The 21,304-nt window shown below is 46.7% G+C and overlaps 1 protein-coding gene across 3 annotated transcripts in view; it reads right to left on the bottom strand.

Annotated features, from left to right (window-relative positions):
- LOC138581278 (E3 ubiquitin-protein ligase RNF14-like) overlaps positions 1–21,304 on the bottom strand; it is a 221,707-nt gene that overhangs the window by 17,993 nt on the left and 182,410 nt on the right. For 2 of the 3 annotated variants that reach the window (XM_069652481.1, XM_069652482.1), the window contains exon 7: positions 4,322–4,488. The exons of the other annotated variant lie outside the window; for it this stretch is intronic. In XM_069652481.1, the coding sequence (XP_069508582.1) occupies positions 4,322–4,488 (167 nt within the window). The remainder of the gene's footprint in view (positions 1–4,321; positions 4,489–21,304) is intronic. 3 annotated transcript variants of the gene reach the window in all.

The raw sequence follows: 21,304 nt of genomic DNA on the forward strand, positions 1-21,304 counted from the left end.
CTGCTCCTCCTGCTAATACTTCTAAATCTACTACTGTTGCATCATCTCACATCACTCTTTTTGCAGCAGAAGCACCCCCTTCCTCTCTGCCTGCAAGGACAGAACCTGTCGCTAAGTCAGATAACAACTTTTCTTTTGGGACTACAGCTCCGGTTGTTCTTGCTGGTGCCTCTGCAGCACTAAAACTACCAGACTCTACTCTATCAGTCTCAGGTGCGTCACTGCCCGCTGGTTCTTCTATGGCACCCACACTCCCAGTTGCTACAGCATCAGAACTATCTACAGCCATTCATGATCTCTCTGCTGTGGTGGCTTCTAAACTTCCTACAAATCATGGAGAACCCGCCACTGTGACTCCTGAATTTTCTGCGGCTAATCTTGACTGCCATTGCTGCGTCTGATGCCTTGGAAAACCTTCCGAGAGCAACCAACTCTGCTGTACCTCTGGCGACACCTTTCAACACCTTACTGTTGCCTTTCAAAGCAAGCTTTGCCATGGAACCTGCAGCAGACATTCACAGTTCCTCTATTCATGAACACACTGTTGGGTTTTGTGTTCCAAAGACTTTGTCTTTTCTGATTTCTACCTCAAAGGTTCAGCACATTGATACTGTCTCCGCCCTTCAAGACTCCCACCTTACAACCTTAAACAGTTTTTGGTGCTTCATGATGTGCCTTTTTGTTATGACAGACATTCTTCTTGTAGGTCGGTCTTCAGGGGGCCTGGAGAGGGGCATACTGTCATGCCTGCGCCATGGGTGCATACATTGGCGATCAATATGGACAAGTTGTTATTCATTTATCTGCAGAAAACTGTTGGATCAACCACTATTCACTTCTTGGACCTTATTTCCCATTTGCGAGACTTTGGTGCTTTTCTATTTTTTCCAACAAACTACACTTACCACAACGCACTTTGCTATAACTATCTATTCCTGGCAATTCCTATTTTTCATCATCGGAACTACAATCCCCAGAAGCCCTAGGGATCAGCTCTGCTTCCACCAGCTCAGGAACAGAAAGGGCGGAGGCCGATTGTATGCAGGTGTGCTGATCCAGGTGCGAGCAATTAGCCTGCCTCTGTGCTGGACTGGGCGGTATAAAAGCTGCTGCCTGCAGGAGCTCAGTCTCTTGCATTAAGAGTCCTTCCAGCACCTTTTTGCTTCGAGCCACGCATTTTTTCGCATGCTGTTCCTGTTTTTTTTCTGATCCTGTTTCCAGTGCCTGGCTGCCCAGCTCCTCTGGGCTCACTCCTTGCTGCCCTGCTCCTTAGGGCTCCCTGCCTTGCAGCTTGCCTCACCCTGCTGCCTACAGCCCTAGCCTTTTGGGCTTCCTGCCTCAGCCCTGCTCCTCTGGGCGTCCTGCCTTACAGCCTGCTACACCCTGCTGCCTACAGCCCTAGCCTTTTGGGCTTCCTGCCTCAGCCCTACTCCTCTGGGCGTCCTGCCTTGCAGCCTGCTACACCCGGTTGCCTACAGCCCTAGCCTTTTGGGCTCCCTGCCTCAGCCCTGCTCCTCTGGGCGTCCTGCCTTGCAGCCTGCTTCATGCCGCTGCCTACAGCCCTTTTCTTTTGGGCTCCTTGCCTACAGCCCTTGTCCTTTGGGCTCCTTGCCTTGCAGCCTGCTTCATGCCGCTGCCTACAGCCCTTATCCTCTGGGCTCCCTTCCTTACAGCCCTGCTCCTTTGGGCTTGCTCCTTGCTGTCCTGCTCCTCTGAGCTCTTTACCTTGCACCCTACAGTCCTCTGCAATCCTCAACAGTTTACCTGCATTTATTACTTTCAGTTATTGCAGCCCCCCTGTTTCCTGACTGCTGCTCCCTTGCTTTCTTCCTTGTTTTCTACCCTCAGTTCTTTATCCCTGTCCAATTCAGTTATACTGCTTTCCTTTCATTCCCTTCTTCTAGTTTGCTCATCAACTTCCTTTTTCCTGGATTTGTCTGTAATTGTCTTCTCTTGTATTATTGTAGACCCCTTTGTACAGAGTTTGTCTGTTGGTTTCCACCAGGCAACCTCTGCCCTTTCCCTTGTCTCGTTTCTGTGTAACAGACACCCATAGCTGTTGTTCCCAGCCATGAGCAAACAGCGTGGGCCTCTGTTATAGTAATCCGTGCAGAAGGCTGGAGTTTCCAAAGGTCTGTGGAACATTCTTTCCCCCTTCTGCATACACCCCAAGAGGGAATCCAGTTTGTTTGTACCTGTATTCCCTGCTACACTTGCCTACTACACTTGCCTACCTATTTGTTATCTTTTACTTTCTGCTGTGTGTGTATTTGTCTGTCCACCTTACTTCAGCACAACTACCCAAACCCTACTTGGGTGCCCTGTGCCACACTTAACAGAGTGCCATCCGTGATATTCTGAGAGGAAAGGGTAGCATGTGAATGCTACATGATTATCTAGACACAGGGCATACTAAGTAACGCCTCCAGCACTTTATTGTAAGATAGGGTGTGCTGGGTCTAGGAATTTAAAAAGACTAGTAAAGTCAATTTCACTTTACTTACCCTGGGAAACAGTAGTTTATCCCAGAGAAGGTAGTTAAACCTTGGGAAAGCCCGAAAGGCTTCCCTGTGTCACTTCACTGAGGGTGCTGTGACACAAATAAAAATATGATGCCTATGGAGTGGGTTAGACTCCATAACCAAAAGAAACTCGGAGGTAAAACACACATCAAAATACATGCGAGAGTGGGAAAAACGATCACACTCTCTCCAGGTAAAAAAATCAAGTCCTCAAAATCCAGCAAAGTTGCTGGAGGTCTCTAAGGTTAAGGGAATTGGCACATTTCTGAGAATTCTCCCTAACATATACTCCCAAGGCAAGAGATTTCCTGCATATGCCAGAGTCAGAAGTTTCTCACACGCTTTCCATATGTCGCAAGTGTTTGCATTATGCCGTGCGCCAAAGGACAAAGTGATTCAGATCCCCAAGTAGGTCAACTGAATTAAAGGTTTTCTTGATGGACGAAAATAGTAGCTGGATTCTCGTTTAAACCCATTTTAAAAACATTAATCACAAAACCAGAAACCTTAGTGGAATGGTGCAAAACTCCCATGATTGCAGAAAGGGAGGAGTATGTAAGCAGAAAAGGATAATATTGTCAGCGTATAATGCACATTTGTGAGAGCCTCCCTCACAGATGATCCCCTTGATAGCTCAAATATCATGGATTCAATGAGTTAGTCTCTTAATAGACAAAGCAAATATCGGGGGAGACGAGAGACATCCCTGACTGGTACCTCTTTCTGTTCTTGTACAGTTTGTCCACGTACCATCAACCTTAATGTTTCTAAACGGAATTTGAAAATTGGACAATCAATGTTATAAAGGTATGAGAAAACGCAAAAATGTACAGCAGGCCCGTTCTATATATTCCCAATGTATGCTATGAAATGCCTTATTGCCATCAAGTGCCAAATAGGTGAAGCGTTTCTGCTACGTTTATCCATAATCCTTCAAATTAATGGCACGCCGACTATGATCATGGGACTTTCTATTTATGATAAACCCTGTTTCACCAGGATCTATTAATGAGGGTGGGACCTCCATCAAGTATATAGCAAGGATTTTGGCACAGATCTTTGCATCTCCATTAAGGAGAGCAATTACAAGATAGGAAATATAATGGTATGAGTAACCAAGGTGGAGCAGAGAAAAGAATTAAATAATGTAGTTAGGCAGTCAATCAAAATATGATATCATATGGCATTTATAAAGCGCCTCTATACACAAGTGTTTCAAGGCGCAAATCGGTTTGAATGTTTTGTCATACATTTCAGCTACGCCATCTGTCCAGCTGCTTTAGTTCCCAGAAGAGAAGTGATTGCTAGGTCCACCTATTTAGCTGTGATCTGAAACTTTACCTTGTCCCTGGCCTCTTGGGAGAGAGTTTGGGGAGATTGGTCAAAATGAAGAAGTCCCTAAGCTTTTCTTTTTTATTAGTTTCACCTTTTCTTCTTTTGTTACTTTACGACCTTGGCGGTTTATAGGACAAGAGTTGTACTTTTGGGAAAGTAAGGTGTGTGATTTAGCTGCTATATTATTATTGGCCTTGGTTCCTTTCGAATGATACACCTGCTTCCTAATTAACAGGGAAAATGTCACCGGGAAAACACTTTTCAGCGCCTCCACATCCCAGAGCTGATAAGTGGCTCCCAATACCATACAACACATGTTTCTGCACCACGGTTCTGGCATAAAATGGCTGAAACAGTGGACGGTTCTCTGTAACAATGTACATGGAGAGGCTCCTTGCAATACAAAACATTAGACCATTTATTTATTTGGCAATGTTACAGGACATTTTGAGAAACTAACTCACCTCGATGGGAACATTGCATACAGGGCACATTTTGCAGTTAGTGGCTACGTATTGTTTATAGACCTTCTCCTGCCATTGTCTGTACTTCCCTTCTTTGTAACTGTATGATGTGAGTGCTTCAGAATCAGCTGCTGGTGACGGATTTGTGTCGACTTCTTCCTCCTTCTCTGGATACACAGAAGTGCATGAATGAAATGATAAAAAAAGAATAATGAACATGTTGTGAAAGGAGTCTTCTGCACATCCAGAAGCAAAGGTTCAAATAAATGAAGCATTTTAAGAATGGAGGACCAGGACAGGTGTATGTGTTTTTATTTGCAGCCATATAAGGCAGATTAAAAACATGTGGTGGAAATGAAGCCCAAATGTTACCAGAAGCGTGTACTGACTCAAAACCACAACCAAGGCTCCCCGGTTAAGCCAAAAGACATGCAATACTAATGCAGGTATGTAATGGCATGCTTTAGAGGCACCTGTTATGCACATTGCTTCTTTTCTCAAGAAGTTGAAAAAGAGAAACCTTCTGGTCACAGAGTTCTTTGTGGTATACCATAAGTTCATAAGAGTCCGCAAGCCTTTTGTTGTTGCTCTCCAAATGGTAGGTATTTTTCATGTCATTTGTCAAGATACTTGTGTTATTTGCAGTGGACTCATAATTTTTGAAATGCGAGGCACACAAGGCTTCCTATCCTGTTACAAACAATTGACTTTTCAAAATATGTTTGCAATGATGCCATATCATTAGCATTCATAATAGGATGAGAGAACCATTATTCTGTTTATAATTGTGTGAAGTAAATAATTACTTTGCTTGCCGGATGTGCAGTAACCGTTTCCCCACATGGATGTGCAGTAACCGTTTCCCCACATGCAACTTATTTTGCACATCCAATTTCTAAACATGGCCACTGCCTTCATGCCACCTATTACAACTGCCCTGTGGTTGCTCCTCTTAATGACACCTTCACTACAGCACAAGTAATGTTTTCCCCACCCACTGCCTGAGATTTTTTCTGCTAAGTAAAGTTGTGGTCCTCTGCTTTTGGGGGTTCACCGGATGAGGTTAATCAGGCCCCCACTGGCAAAAACAGCAGGTATTTCCAGTGCCGGAAATACCTGCCATTCCCCGCATGGAGTCCTATGGTACTCCATGGAATGGGGAATGACCGTCGTTGCCGGCAACTGTAATATCCCAGAAATAACAGGATATCAGGCGTGGTAACGTTAAGTCCAATATCTGGTATGCCGCTGGAATTACCGGCGGGATAGCGGGAAACTTATAATAAGGGCCTTTGACAGTGAGAAACATATATTTATTGTTTCTGAAAAACACTTAAATGACATATGACTTTACAGAGAAAATCTAAGTAGTTGCAGTCGATTCAGTGAAGATATAGTAATATTGCAAAGTATCTATCTTGATGTCATCCCTGCGTGCTGGCGGTTGTATCCGTGGTGGAGGTTTCCGCGGTCCCTACCAAGTTGGCGGCCACAACCATCCATGTGCCGTGTGATGTCATCACGTTTTGGCATGTGCCTCTGCATACCTGTTTATTTCTGCGCTTCGATGTTGACGGCACATCTCAATGCTTTGGCTTCTCCTGAGCTGACTCTTCACTGTTTTTCTGCTATTTTCCTGTGCTTTAGTACTCTTTTTGTCTCCTTTTCCTTTGGCTTTCCGGACTAGCCTCTTAGCTTGTCTCGCCACCTACTCCCTGTAGCCCTCCTTATTGGGTACCTCCTTTTTCTTTCTCTGTTTTTCAAGGCTCTTCATCTCCTTCTTGGGAAGGCACTCTATCCTATGGTGAAAAACCTGTGATCTCTATGGGCCTTCTTCCGGCAAGAGCAGGATTGCCATATTGTCATGTTTTGGAGGTTTTTTTCTGTGTCAGCTTTTTCCTGCAGAGAAACAGCTGCCTTTCCATGTTCCCAGTTTGCTAGGGGAATGTGTTAGCCTGTTGTCCTGACAGAGTGGCTTCCAGGAAGGGCCGGCCTCAACTCACCTCTCCAGCACACACAGAAGAGAAGACAAGGTTAGGCCAGTTGCTGAGATTTGACCCTGAGAAGTACCTATCTTGAGTAACTCAATAAAACTTTAATTTCAAAACTCCTGCAGGAAGATATATAGTCAAAGGATCTTGCTGCAAACCACTCTCGGGGTGGCTGCCCAAAAGAGCTTTGAAGAAAATAAACGTAGTGTTCCAAACATCACAAATATACAAAGGACCCTATAAAAGGCAACACATAAAAGAAACACAATTTGTAGCATTACCCTAACCAAGGAATCTGGCCCTTGTTCAAGAGGAACACCTATTAATAGCAATCAGAACCATGTATTTTCCATTACAGAGCCTGCATGTGGAAGTCAAACAAATACTTTTCAGTGAGAAAACAGAGTAAGTAAACAATTATTTCTAAATAAAACAAGAGTTTGTACCATTCTGTGGAAGCAATTTCGTCTATTTGCCAAATGCATGGGTTTGACCAGAAGATTACTTTGCTGCGGCCACAACTCGACACAATGGTTTTAAGATATCTGGCCATTCTCAAGAAAACGACCATTATAGTAGAGAGAAAGCAATTTTTGATGATTCAAGTACTTTGATAGGTTCTGCTTGGCCAAAAGACTACTGCAAGACTGAATGGTCATGGCTGAATGGCTTTGAATGAATCAAAGACAAGTGACATTGCTTAGGGAAACCCTCCAGATCATTGCCATTACAGAAGGCAAAAGACCATGTGCAAATCAGACTTGGTCTCATTGCAAAAGGGGCACTCCAACCAGAAATGCAAAGTCAACCCCTTTGCACAAGACCACAAGTAACTCATACCTGTTTTGGCCTCACTGGGTTGTCAAGAGTGAGGTGTAGCTTGAGTCTCTAAGCACAGAAACCTGGGGACCCATGTCTGGGCATACCTATCCCATTTACAGTGACTACTGCAACACAGGAAAAGTGGTGGCTGGAAGGTTTTGAATGAATCTAAAAACATTAGCATTGCTCAGATTAATGATCCAGATCATCGTTTTTCAGCTTGAAGGAAACCGACCATGAGGCAATTTAGGCTTAGGTTTTGTGACCAAAAAGACTACACCTGACAGTTCCAACAGCAAATGCCACTCTGATCTCATGTTAGAGTGGAAGGTCTGCGGCAAGCTCTTGTGCATTCCGGCAAGACTGTGGGAGGACCATTACAGCACTCAAGCACAAGGTGCTGAACAGAAACAGAGCATGGATATATGTGGCCAGAAGAAGATAATAAAAGAGATAATTGCTGGCTAAGGAAGACTATCCTGCTTTGAAACGGGGATGTTATCGTTTAGGATCAAGGGAATTCATCCCATTAAAGTGTATTCTTGAGGATTTTCATATTTCAGTTTGAGCAGATCAAGAAAATACAAGTCTAGTTTTGAAAAAGACCCAAGAATGGTCGAAACACGTGTCAAAATATGGGCAAATAACAAAATAAAGGCTTATGGGCACACAAGTCCAAGACTATTGTCATGGTTATCCAACAAGAGTATTAGCTCAAATAAGTACGGAGGTACCAGAGCATAACTAGTAGTTACATTAAGGTATGGGTACACCTTACGGGACCTTCAGGGAGCGATAGTCTGCAAGTTCGAATCTCCAAATAGTTGGCACAGATGGACAAGGCATACACCGCTTCTGGATCTACTAATAATTGACTGTTGGTGAACAGAAAATGGTGTGCTGCATCTATGCAGAGAATTGAGGGGTTAGTGACTTATGCCTTGTTTGTTGTTTGCAACTTGAAACTCTTACCCCTACTTGTAGCACACAGCAATGTGTTTGCCGTAAGCTCTACATCAATGAACAGTACATGCGCCTTTACCAGTAAATTGTAAGTGTTGTTGCACTGATCCATGACCCACTAACACTAAAGCAACAGACCTGAAAAGCTGCCTCTAAAATTCCTCGCAATTGGCAAATGTTGCTAATATTGAGTAGCTGTAATATTTTGCAATGTCTTGTAGCTAGCAGTTTGAAACCATGCAAGGAGGGGTCATGGTAAGGGATGGTATACTGAAAATACAAATAACCAGTGTAGCTTGTAAGTGAGGTATCCTAACTGAATCAGTCAATGATAGGAGGCAATTCTGGGGCACCACAGCCTTATCACTGCTCCAGATGTTTATTCCATTGTCCAAGAACTTAAATGATTTCCAGAAGGAAAATATAGACAACAGGAAAATAATCAATAGTTGGGGGTTCTAACAACAGCATGGAAACACTCCATTGTATTCTGTGTCGAAAAACGGCCAATGAGAAAGGGGCTGGGCAGTGTCTATGGCTCATAACATTCAGGTCATCAAATATATTCACTACACAGTTTTCGACTGCGGGTGAAAAAAAAGATTACTGTTCAAAATTGAAAAAAGAACGAAGGGTGGTTTAGGACAATTGGAAAGTTATGACTCGGGTAGTTGTGTGGTATCCATAAAGAGGAAAAACAAATTGATGTGAACATCACTGAGAGATTTAGGAATGATGTTACCTGTCATCACTGTCTATATGCAGGCAGTTAGATCTGACATGTTATGTTATGTTATCTTCACTTGTATAGCGCACGGTCGCCCGAAGGCATCATAGCGCTGAAGAGGGAGGACTGGACAACCGAGGACACGTTACAAAGAAGGGCGCTAGAACAGAGTGGTCTTGAGAGCTCTTCTAAAAGCAAGGTGATTGGGGATTTTCCTCATGGCCGGAGGGAGATCATTCCAGAGGTTGGCCACGGCCACGGAGAAAGCCCGACCGCCAATCCAAGTACAATGATATCTTGGGACTACAAGGAGATCCGCAGTGGAGGAGCGTAGGTCTCGCTCTGGATGATAGCGGGAGAATTTGGCCTGCAAAAACTTGGCCCCTTGACCGTGGATAGCCCGGTGAACTATACACAAGGCCTTGAAGCAGACACGCTGGCTGATCGGTAGCCAGTGGAGTGAGCACAGTACCGGAGTGATGTGAGCTCCATATGGGGTTCCAGTAGACAGCCTGGCCGCCAGGTTCTGTATCCGCTGTAGCCGCTGAATCATGCCAATAGGCTGTGATAGATACAGTGATTTGCAGTAATCCAGGCGGGAAAGAACTAGTGCTGCGACCACCGGGGGGCACAGCTGTACCAGTATCATAGGAAGAACCTTCTTCAGAACCCTGAGATGATAATGGCCTGCCTGACACACAGCTGTGACTTGATGTGACAGAGAGAGAGGCAGATAGAACAACACCTAAGTTTTTGACCTTCCTAACTGGAGTGGGGAGGGGATCCAAAGAGGCGGGCCAAAAAGCATTGACCCATAATAAGGGATACGGTGGACAACCCACCACCAACACCTGGGTCTTGTCACCATTGAGCTTGAGCCAGTTCTGGTCCATCCAGTCGCCCACGGCATTCAGACAGTTACGAAGGCACAACGACACCTCAACACAATCCTGATCTAATCGGATCAAAATTTGAGTTGGACGGAATCAAGTTGGTTATGCAGGTATGGCTCCAGGAATGCTGACACCGTGCTAGGTTAGTTATATATGTCTGCTTTGCTTTAGTGCTTGAATTCTACCTAGATATTTGAACGCGCTGCCCTTAAAATGGTGTTGAAGTACGGTAATTTGGTAAATTGATTTTAAAAAATGTTAACAATTTGCGTGGCTCATTATGATTATGTCGGTATACGTTAAAAGTGGAAGTAACAGTATTACCGTCACTTTTACCGTTCCACCAAATTAAGAGGGAACGGTATTACCTTTGGTGGCAATACCGTTGGTGGAATGAACGCTGACAGATCTAACGTTGGCAGCGTTACCGCTGAAATCCCAAAACAGTGCTATCACCATATTACAAGTTGGAAAACAAGAGATAATACCGTTGAAATGGGCGGTAATACCATTAAAATCCCAGTGCATCTACCTCCAGGTGATGGAAATTAAGCCACAGGTGCACCCAATCCACTCAGGAAGGGTACATTAGGCCCACAACTTCCCCAAACGCACTTTCCAAAACCATCATGTTGCCACTGGCTTCTGTGCAAATGGACACGCAGCTGCTGTAGCTCTGCATTAAGCTGCAGAGGCTGGTAGAGCAGGACGCGGAGGAGAGGAGGAGACGCCATGCAAGGCGAGCATCCATACCCCGGCACAGACACCCAGCTAATTGGTCTGCATCGGCTGAACAGGGAGACCTTTGCTGAGCTGCTCGCCCTGATCCAGGATGACAGAGGGCTGTATCAACATCAGGACAGCCTTACCCCCGCTGTTGACGTTTGTGTCGGTCCTGCATTTCTTGGCAACTTGTACCTTCTAGCACACTGTGGGCATGCTGCACAGCATGTCCCAGTCCACATTTTCCAATGTGCTCCTGCAAGTGCTGGAAGCACTCCTGCGCCATGTCTCCCAGCACATCTCCCTGCCAACTACCCCAGCACAGGTGAACACCATGAAGGCACATTTGTATTCAGCAGCCCACATGCCCAACATCATTGCTGCTCTGCACTGCACCCATGTGGGGTTGCTGGTACCCCAGGCATCTGAAGAGGTATACCGTAACTGGAAGCAGTAACACTCCCTGAATGTCCAGGTCACCTGTGATCCTGACCTCATTACACACTGCTGTACCCGCTTTCCTAGTTCCACCCACAATGCCTTGGTCCTGCGGAACAGCACACTGCCTGGATACATGGAGAGGCACAGAGGGCAGCGGATGTGGATATTGGGTGAGTACAACTACCATCACACAGACCATTCTCGCAGCACAATAGACATACCATGTGAGGGGTTGGGGGGCTTACCACAACTGAACAATGCATGCCCTGTCAAGGCCCTGTACATGCGGGATCTGCCCCCACAATCGTGCACATGAGAGACTACAACCCGCAGGGCTAGGACATGAGTGACAACGCAGCAGTAAATCGTCAATTAAATGAATATAGGCCGAACAGGCTAGCAACAAACACATAGAAACCACAATGCAACATTTCACATCTCTATACATGGAATGACACGCTATAACACTTCAACAAAGGAATGCGACACTGGCAGAATGAATGCCATGTACTCAGGTGACAATGGATGTGAAGCCATCGTGGAATAGCCACATACAACCTGCACTAGTACAACTAAACACCCATCAGGGCACATGCATGGGAGCAACACACAGGCCCAACATAGGCACCATGGCATGCTGCCCTGTCAATAACAGACCCTGAAAGCGACGAATGCTGGCTGTGAGCTGTGTGAATGATGTTGCACGACAGAGCAAATGGACCCCCAGAGTGAACGACTACATATGAAATGCTGGCATGGTAAATCATGTTGTGTGACAATACTTATGAAATGCATGCACGGATTGTCTCGCAACATGCCGCTGTAGTGTGCAACACATCCACAATGCTCTTTGACTGATACATATGACCTTTGACCTTGCAGGTGAGTCTGGATAACCCCACATACCATGGCTGATGACACCAGTGTGGAATCCACAGACGCCACAGGAGCTGGCCTACCACGGGCACACGTCGAGACCAGGCTCTGCATAGAGTGGACCTCCAGCCTGTTGAAGGTGCGTTTCTAGTGACTACACCATTCTGGAGGGGCCCTAATGTACAGGCCAGAGAGGTGGGAATAGATCTTGCCTGTGCCATGCTTCGTAACATTTGCATCAGGCAGAATGTTCCCCTGCCCCTGATGAGGACATGCCACCCTCAGAAGAGAAGGACTCACTACCTGCGGGTGATGCGCTGCCACGCAGTGAGCGGGAAGAGGGTAGGGATGGACGTATGAATCTGCAAGAACTGATTGACAAGTTCTTTTGATGACAATTGAAATGCACTTGCAACGCACCTCTCTATAAAATCACAATATTAAACACTTGCACACAAGAAGGAATGTCAGAGCATTGCTTTAAGTGAACATCTATTTAATGGGCAAATGCAAAAAACCTACCCCAAAAACCGTCCCTAAACACCATCCCCAAAACAACTCCCCCTTCACCAAAACCCCCCTGAACACCACTCCTTAAACACCATCCCCAAAACAACCCCCCTCACCAAAAACCCTCCCCAAACTCCTGAAACACATCTCCAAAACCCCTCCCCCTCATGAAAAACCCTTCCTAAATACCATCCCCAAAACACCTCCCCTAACACCATCCCCTGTACCCGGATCTACTGCAGGGTGAGCTGCATGCACGCATTTAGGGTCTCAGCAGAGCCTGACCTTACCTCTGTGTGCTCCCGCCCTCTCTGACCAACTGTGGTCATGGCAGCAGTGGCCTGACCAAGGGAACGGGCGTTCTGCGGCTACACCCCTGGAGGCATTCCCTCATAGCCTGCATGTGTTGGACCTGCTGGCCCACCAGTGCCTCAATAGATACCTGCCACTGCTCAATGGCACCTAGTCTCACCCATACAGCTGCCATAATGTGCATAGGCAGCATTGTTGTTCTGTGTGGAGGGTTTATGCTGAAGTATGGGGAGTGGAAGCCCATGTTCTGCTCCTCCTACTCCCCTCCTCTTCGTCAGTGGTATGGACGATGCTTGTTCCACGATGGGCTGGTGGCTGGACTGCCCGTGTTGGAGAGGTGGTAAGTTGGCACCCTGATCTGTTGCAGCCAGAATAGGGACGGCAGCAGTGTGTTCTGCCACAGGCACTGGCTGTGGCAATGGCAGCTTCAGTGGCAGCAGTACCACCTGCCTGGACGTTGGAAGAGCCACTGCGCACCTCCGTGGGGATGGTGATGTCCTCCAGTCCTACTGGAATTTATATGTGGTGGAGGTGGTGGTGGTGGTGGCCTTGCTGACTTTCTCTGCCGCTTGCACCTGCTGTCCTCTGGTCTGGCCTGTTCGGGGGTTGGGGGTGAGGTGGATGGTGGGGAAGCAGTGAAGGGTCCCGCCTCCTCACTGTCCGTGGACTGTGTACCTGTACGAGTACAATGACATGCTGTCAGTCATCCTACAGATATGCCAGCAGGCTTGCAAGACACACATTCAACATTCGGTGTGTTCCTCATATGCACATTTAGTATGATTGGCATGGGTGGTGTTGGGCCAATGAGTGCTGCTACTACTGGGTAGAGGTAGTGCCTGCTGAGGATGTGCATGTTGCCTGCTGGCCGCCAAAATGGCTTGTTGTTGCGAGTGTGGTGGGGCTTCGCTTGCCAATATGGTCAATCATGGCACACATGCATGCTTCTCATGTTGCTTTGTGTTCGCATGCACATTTCGCCAACCATGCATGTGCATTTCTACATTTCCCCGCCTCCTGTGGCACATACATGTACACACTGTGCATTTGCTGTGATTTGCCCATTGTGCATATCTATGCTGGGGGACGCATGCTCTTGGCCACTGCATTCATATGTATGTGGGGTCTGATAGACTTACCGCCATCACTGTGGCTTCCTGCTCTGGCCTCTGTGCTTCCGATACCCTCTATGGCCTCCATGTGGTGGATGGAGCTGGCCTTTTCCTCCCATGGCATAAGGGTGAGGGGTTCCACAGTGCCACCTCCTGTGGCAGCACTCTCTCCCCTGTGGCATGCAAGGAGTTACCATACCCTAGACTCTACATCGTTCCATCGCTTTTTCCTGGAAACTTGTTGATTCTGGATATTTGCTGTCCAGATGGCAACACGAAATGGGAGATTCAGAGTGGATTGAGATTTTATAGATGGCCGCCGCCTTGCTTTCCGTTTCGGCAGTGATGTTATTCCTCTGGCAGTAATACTGCCGGCGATATAACTGTCGGATGTGGTGTCGGTAACGGTAATACCACTGGATTTGGGCGGTGTTACCGCCCAATGACCATTGTCAGCGGTAATATTGGCCGACAGTATTACTGTTAGCGCGCGGGGGTCAGCGCGCCCGTGAAGTCATGATATGGTGGTAATTCCACTGGTCATCCCAGCAGTAACGGTAATACCACTGGCGCAGAATTACCACTGTATTACCATCAAACTCATGATGAGCCCTAATAGCAAGGTCCATCCATTAGCACAGGCCAGTATGTATGGTGTGGGTTATATGAAGATAATAAATATAACTATATATCAGTTTGACAAAGTCCCCTGCCTGACTCTGGGGAATTCCAGGGAAAGGACTCATGGGCCGGGTACCTCCCCAAGTCAGTGGTTGACGGACATGTGGGTGAAATGGAGAGGAACCCCTGGTCACTTCTCTTTGGTCTCTGTCTCTTGGAAGTGGACAGTCACACCTGCATCACCAGAACACTCAGAAGGCAACCATTATTTATTTATTTAATTTATTGTGCATTTGTTAGGCGTTTATACAATAAGTAAATTGTGTTTCAAAGCTCCCACAGGGCAGCAGGGAGGGAACATGAGATTGAAAACAATATATACACTGGAGGATAAAGACAAAACTATTAGGCCTTGTGAGTATTCAGAATGTGCAAGTGCAGAGAGAGAAGAGCGTAAGAGGGAGTGGGGAGTAAGTGTTGACGTGTCCGTGCTCGTGGGTGAGCAGCAGATATAAGTGCCAAGTATAGTAAGTGCTGGTGAGCATTGAGCTGCAATAAGTGGGTAAGTGCAGGCCTACAGTGGCATAGGCCATTGGGTGTCGGTAAATGCTCTGTGTAGGCACAGCAAATTAGTTTAGCAGAGAAGGGAGATACGGAAGGAGAAGAGGGAAAAGGAAAGTCTAGAGGAGCTCCCGGAATTTGAGGAGGTCCGGCTCAAGACAAAGAGGAAGGGGGAGGTTGTTCCACATGAGGGAGCCAGCTGAAGCAAGAGATCAGCCTCCAGCCCTCTGTTTAGCAAAACGCTTCACACAGATAGAGTTGGTACCAGAGGAACATAGAAGTCTAGAGGGCAAATATTTAGTATTTTCAAGTTGCAGATAGCATTGTCCCTGGCCCCAGAACGCCTTGTGGATGATGCAGAGGGATTTAAATTTAATCAGTGGATCAACTGGCAGCCAGTGAAGAGTGTTTAGGGCAGGAGAGATGCAGTCCCTGAGCTTGAGGCCAAGGATAAGTCTTGCTGCTCTATTCTGGATTGGCTGGAGGGGTCGTAGGGAGGAGGAAGGCAGATTCAAGAGAAGGCTATTGCACTATCAAGTCTAGAAAGAAAAAGAGCTCTGATGACATTGAGCTTCTGGGGGAAAGTGAGAAAACAGAGAATTCTTTTGAGAATGTCCTGAATGTAAGGGAGGAAGGAGAGAGGAGTCGAAGATGACCCCAAGGTTTCTGGCTTTGAATGAACGAGAAGGGGGAGAGTCCATAGAGGATGGCCAAAGTGAGGGGAAGACTGAGCAGGGGTCCCAATAGCAAGGGTCTCCGTTTTGTTGGCATTGAGGCAGAGGTCATTGGAAGTGCACCAGGAATGGATGGCAGATAGGCAGTCCGGCATGATGGAAGAAGCAAGAGGGTCAGCAGGAAGTTTGAAGAAGAGTTGAGTGTCATCTGCGTAGCACTGGAAGTTGGGGGAGAAGGAGGAAATGATGCTTGCCGGCGGAGCAAGGTAAGTGTTAGAAGAGCCAGGGGGAGAGGCTGGGGCCCTGGGGGACACCACAGGTGGGAAGGAGGTAGCTGAGGAGGAGGTGCCCAGAATAACCTGGTACGGGCGGTCAGTTAGGAAGGAGGTCAGCCGGTCCAGTGTCTGCTCCGGGATATCCAGGGTTTCATGGAGCCGTGTTATGAGGATGGAATGGTTGACCGTGTCAAAGACAGAACAGAGATCGAGTAGAATGAGGACAGCTGGGGAGTTAGAATCCAGAGATGCAAGCAGTTCTTCACGGATGTTCAGAAGAGCAGTTTCCATGCCTCTGGATGCTCTGAATCGAGATTGATGGTTGTGGAGACCACCACCAAGTTCAGTGTGTGAGGTAAATTGAGGGAAGACCAGCTTCTCCAGGAGTTTCCCAAGGAAGGGGGTTAAGAAATAGTGCAGTAGTTAGCTGGACAAGTAGGGTCTGCTAAAGAGTTTTTCAGCATTGGGCGCACAAGGGAGTGCTTGAGGGAGGAGGGGAAAGATCCACCAGCAAAAGAGTGGTTGCAGCAATCAGCAAGAGCGGGAGCAAGAGAGACAATTGTTTGTTTGTTTTATTTATTTATATAGAGCACCAAACCCAGAGGTATCTGGGCGCATTGGAAGGTTACACATGTTATACATATGCATGGTCACAGAATACAAAGAAATACAATAAGACAATGAGTGAATCAATAGGTTACATGTGATGATTGATCATAGGAACAGCATTAATGGCACAAATATAGATGAATAGTGTACATTAGGTGCCTTACGGCAGTGGTGAGGTGTACTATGCGTTAGTACTTCTCAGTAAGCCATGTAATGGAGTTTCTTCTAAAGTTGTAAAAGGACTGGGTCGCCTTCAGGGAGAGTGGGAGTGTGTTCCATAGCTGGGCCGCCATAACTGGGAAACTGCTCCCTCCTGACTTTTTTTGATTGTACCTCGGGGCTACCAGGAAAGAGGTATTCAATGACCTCTTTGGTGGTTCTGGAGGCGCAAAGGGAAACCTGTTAGGAGGAGACCTTCATAGAGCAGACAACTCTGGTGGCCTCATCAGGTGTGACAGGGAAGAAGGAGGTGAGAGAGAGGAAGAAGGAGGGTGGGAGGACATAGAAGGCAAGGCGGCCGGGGAGGGGTTAGGGGAGAAGGTAGCAAGGGTGCTCAGGATGTCCAGAGTTTTAGTGTTGAAGTATGTGACCAGTGCTTTGCAAAGGGCCTGGGACTAGATCAGTACCCGTGTCAACCCATTCACATGCACAGACTTAGAATGATGGAGGGCCCCAGATTTAATACAAGATAACTTTGGGTCTACCCCAAGTGAAGAAAAAAGAAGGCTGGTAATAACTGAAGTCCCTGTAGATGGTCACAAATGACTGAAATGCATTGGATATTATTTGCGACAGGCCCATCTTTGAATTGTTTTAAGAATAAAGACTACCTTTTGTGTAAACTTAAGAACAATTAGATGAATCATCATTTATATATAACCACGATCAGTATAACAGTATACATTGAATTGAGTGGATTTCCACACAGGTCCTTCCAGTCGTCTGGGATACCCAATTCAGACCAACATTTGGAAGGTTTCAGGCAGATCCTCATGACTGCGGCAAGAATGTCCAGAGTGATAGTAATGGCCAGGTGGAGGTTGCTGAGAGAAGAGTCAGAGGTAGAGTCAGGGGTGGAGGGAGATGCAAAGGCAGCAGCTGACACTTGTTTCATCAGACGGTTGTTCGTGAACGTGTTTGGCAGGGCTGCAGGAGGTGCAGTCAGAGGGTGGAGGGTACCCAGGTAAGACGAGAGGCGAGAGCGGTCTGTCCAGAAGAGAGGTGTTATACGAGAGAGGCAGAGTGAAAGATTAGAGGGGATAAGGGCATCAAGAGTGTGTCCTGCCAAGTGGGTTGGACCAGACAGCAGAATGGAGGGAGAGCGAGGTGCAGAGGTCAAGGAAGAGGGTGGATGTTGTGATAGAGGTGTCCAAATGGATCTTGAAGTCACCCAAGAGAAGGAGTTTAGAGGTGTTAGTGGGGAGAGATGAGCAGAAATCAGCCCATTCAGAGAGGAAACAGGGTGGTAGTATCAGGGGGGCCTGCAGATAGTGGCAATTGTCAGGAGGAGGGAGAGATTACCAACTTTCAGACCAAGCTCTCAAAGGAAGAGTAAGGCTGGGTGAGTATGAGGGGGGAAGGAACCCACTCAGGGAAGATTATGGCAACCTAACCGCCAGCACGGTTAGGTTGTGGCTTGGAAATGATCTTGTAGCCATCGGGGATAAGGGAGTCAAAAGCAGTGACTGAGCTGGCATTGAACCATGTCTCAGTAAGAGCGAGAATGTTGTCAATGTCCTCAAGAAGGAGGCAGATGTCGACAGAGTGTTTCTTGGCTTTACGGGCATTGAGTGTGGCCAGGTGAAGATCTCCGCCTTTGAAGGTTTTCCGAACCGGAGTACAGGGGCGTGGTACACCAGTCAGAGAGGGAGGGACAGAGAGAGTCGTTGGGGGAGAGGCAGTTGAGGGAAGGAAGTTAATGAGGGACGGCAGGTGCCAGTCAAAGAGGAGGTTGGGTTGAGGACCCTGAACCAGGACTGTACCAGTGTGGTAGACATTAATGAAACAGCTTGATAATGAGTAGCCCGCCAAGAGGACTTCCACTTGGTGCCACCATTAATGGGAGAGGATGTGAAAGGGGAGAGAGTAGAGATAAAATGAGGAGTCCATAGACCTTGGGATGGGACAGAAAAGAGGATATCAGTGGATATCCTGTTTGGAAGTTGCACTGACATGGGTGTCTGCGATGGGTAGGCCAGGGATGGCACTTAGGATGTCTTTTTTGTGCTTTATGTCTTCCAGACTTCGTGAGAGAAGGAGGGTAAGTGATAGTGTAGCAGTTACAGAAAATGGGAGAGATGGTAAGCACCGTCAGAGTGGCAGAGGATAGTTGAAGGAAAGAGGGGTGGCTGCACTGCACAGTCCTAGCCCTAACTCACCAGGTGGCCTAGTAGTTACAGGAGGGGTACACAAATGCAAAGCAAAATGTGGGGTGCAAGAGGTTGCAGACACACACAGCTGGGTTCGAAAATCAAACAGGGCACAAAAATGCAATGCGAAATGTGGGGTGCAAGAAGTTACAAACACACGTACCTGGGTTCGAAAATCAAACGGCACAAGAATGCAATGCAAAATGTGGGGTGCACAAAGTTACAAACACACACCTGGGTTTGGAAAACAGGACACAAGAATGCAATGCAAAATGTGGGGTGCAAGAAGTTACAAACACACACTTAGGTTCGAAAATCAAACCGGGCACAAAAACGCAATGCAAAATGTGGGGTGCAAAAAGTTACAAACACACACATTTAGGTTCGAAAATCAAACGGCACAAGAAAGCAGTGGAGAAGAGGCAGATTAGTTCAGGCAGAAGGTTAGAGTGAGAAAGGCAGTTAGGGATCAGGTTTGGTCGTGGAGGAGGCAGTGAGAGAGTTCAGCCATCACTTGTCGATGTGGGGAGAGCGTGGAGGTGCAAGGGCGCAATTTCGTCTGGGCGCCAGCTGCATTAGTTACCCTTCCCCGCTTGCAGAGTCTGTAGCTCTTTATGGAGACCTCTGAAGCTCTAGCCAGAAAGTCCTGGCTGAGCCATTTAAGGGAAAGGCTTTTTAAGGTCGGAGCAGCAGTGATGTTTGTTTGTAAACACCAATAATCACACTCAAGCTTGGAAAAGATAGATTTCACTACACATTTTGTACAGTGCTCTGTAGCTTCCCGACTAGGTTTGCTTGTAATAAATCGCACACATACATAAATTACATACATGCCACAAATTTGACCATGTTGAATCCTGGAGCCTCAAAGACACATTAGGTTTGAGGTCCTGTAGTCATTTCAAAAAGAATGTGCGATGTGAAACAATGTCCTCCAGCGTGTGAAATCTTTGCTAGGGATATGATCTTTCCTTTTCACCATGCAGCTTTCAGAGGAACAGAGATGCCCCATTCCCCAACTAGAGAAACTCCTGGCAAAGGCAAATCAGCTCATCGTGTACTGAAGGGAATACGTTGCAGTTTTAAATTACGTTTCACCTGTTGACTATTCACAAAGCCTCAGCTCAGCACGAACGGCCACAAGGCATGTGTTAAGATGACTAAATATATGTTTGGAGTCCAAATATGTCCCAGAAAACAGAAGAATGTGAAAACAAAAATGTTTGCCAGGGGGCAGAACTAAGGCCATTGAGCAACCAGTAAGTAGAAACGCCAATGAGCAGTGTTAATGTACAGGTAGGAATAATGCCAAATGCTTATAGATAGGGCCAGGGAAGACATGCAGAGTCCAACGGATTATGCAGCCCTAAGGATATGTGTCATGTTTCCGACACAGGACTGAATGACCAGCACTCGGTTGTATTCTGTAAAGCATGCAGTGATGATTCGCAGACGGTATCTTCAATGTAAGGCTGTTTACATTGTACAGCAAATATATGTATAGTCATCTTAACAGGTTTGTATCAATAGCCACCGGTCATCCATCCTTTCCCTTGTCAGGTCTCTCCCTCTCAACTGTTTCCATGGGACCCCCATCCAGCCAGCAGATGGGAGTTCCATGATGTCACGAGCAAGCTTGCTCAAGTAGCGAAGTGCAGGGTTAGAATGAAATTTAAAAATGGTGGCTGTGCTACATAATTATTTTTTTTAAACATCTTTTTATTAAGGTCTGATCAGTTACAACACCACTCAGTCAACACATTTCATGGTACATTTACAGTAATAGCTTTATCACATGTTAAGCAGTTCATCGATCACATATCTGTTTCGCTGTCCGTAAGCATGTCACATAGATATGTCCTGAAAGGGCCCCAGATGTCCTTCGGTCGGCTCGCGCTGGGTTGGGTAAGCACATATTGTTCCTCACACTCATTGATGTATGTTAGTTCTCGCAAGAAAGTGTTCATGGTAGGGGGCTTTGAGCTTTTCCATACTTGCAATATACATTTCTTAGCAATAATACAGGATACATTAAACAGTCTTCTGACTTTTTCCGAGCATTTACCGATGTCCCCGAACAGATATTTTTGGGGAGACAAATGCGGAGGAATCTGTGTGACATCAGCCAACATGGCGGCCACCTGTTCCCAAAACCGTGCCACTTCCGGGCATTTCCAGTACATGTGATAGGATCCCGCTTGCGGAATCCCACATTTGGGACAATTGCCTGAATCGTCTGGTGTGAATTTAGCTACCTTTGCAGGCGTGTAGTGTAGCCTATTGAGAATCTTGAATTGTATCTGGCGTAGTCCCGCATTGAGGGATACCTTTTTCGTGAGTGCGCAATATCTGCTCCATGTGTCGTCAGGTATTTGCATTTCCATATCTGTTTCCCATTTCTCTTTCACCCGGTTGGCCGTGGGGGTGTGGATCTGTATTACCTTATACAATTTGGAGATACCCAGCCCGTCCTGTGTTGTAACCAGTTGTGTGCAAGGGTGAGA

The sequence above is a fragment of the Ambystoma mexicanum genome, chromosome 3p, assembly GCF_040938575.1.
Source record: "Ambystoma mexicanum isolate Mex_15411 chromosome 3p, UKY_AmexF1_1, whole genome shotgun sequence".
Lineage (NCBI taxonomy): Eukaryota > Metazoa > Chordata > Amphibia > Caudata > Ambystomatidae > Ambystoma > Ambystoma mexicanum.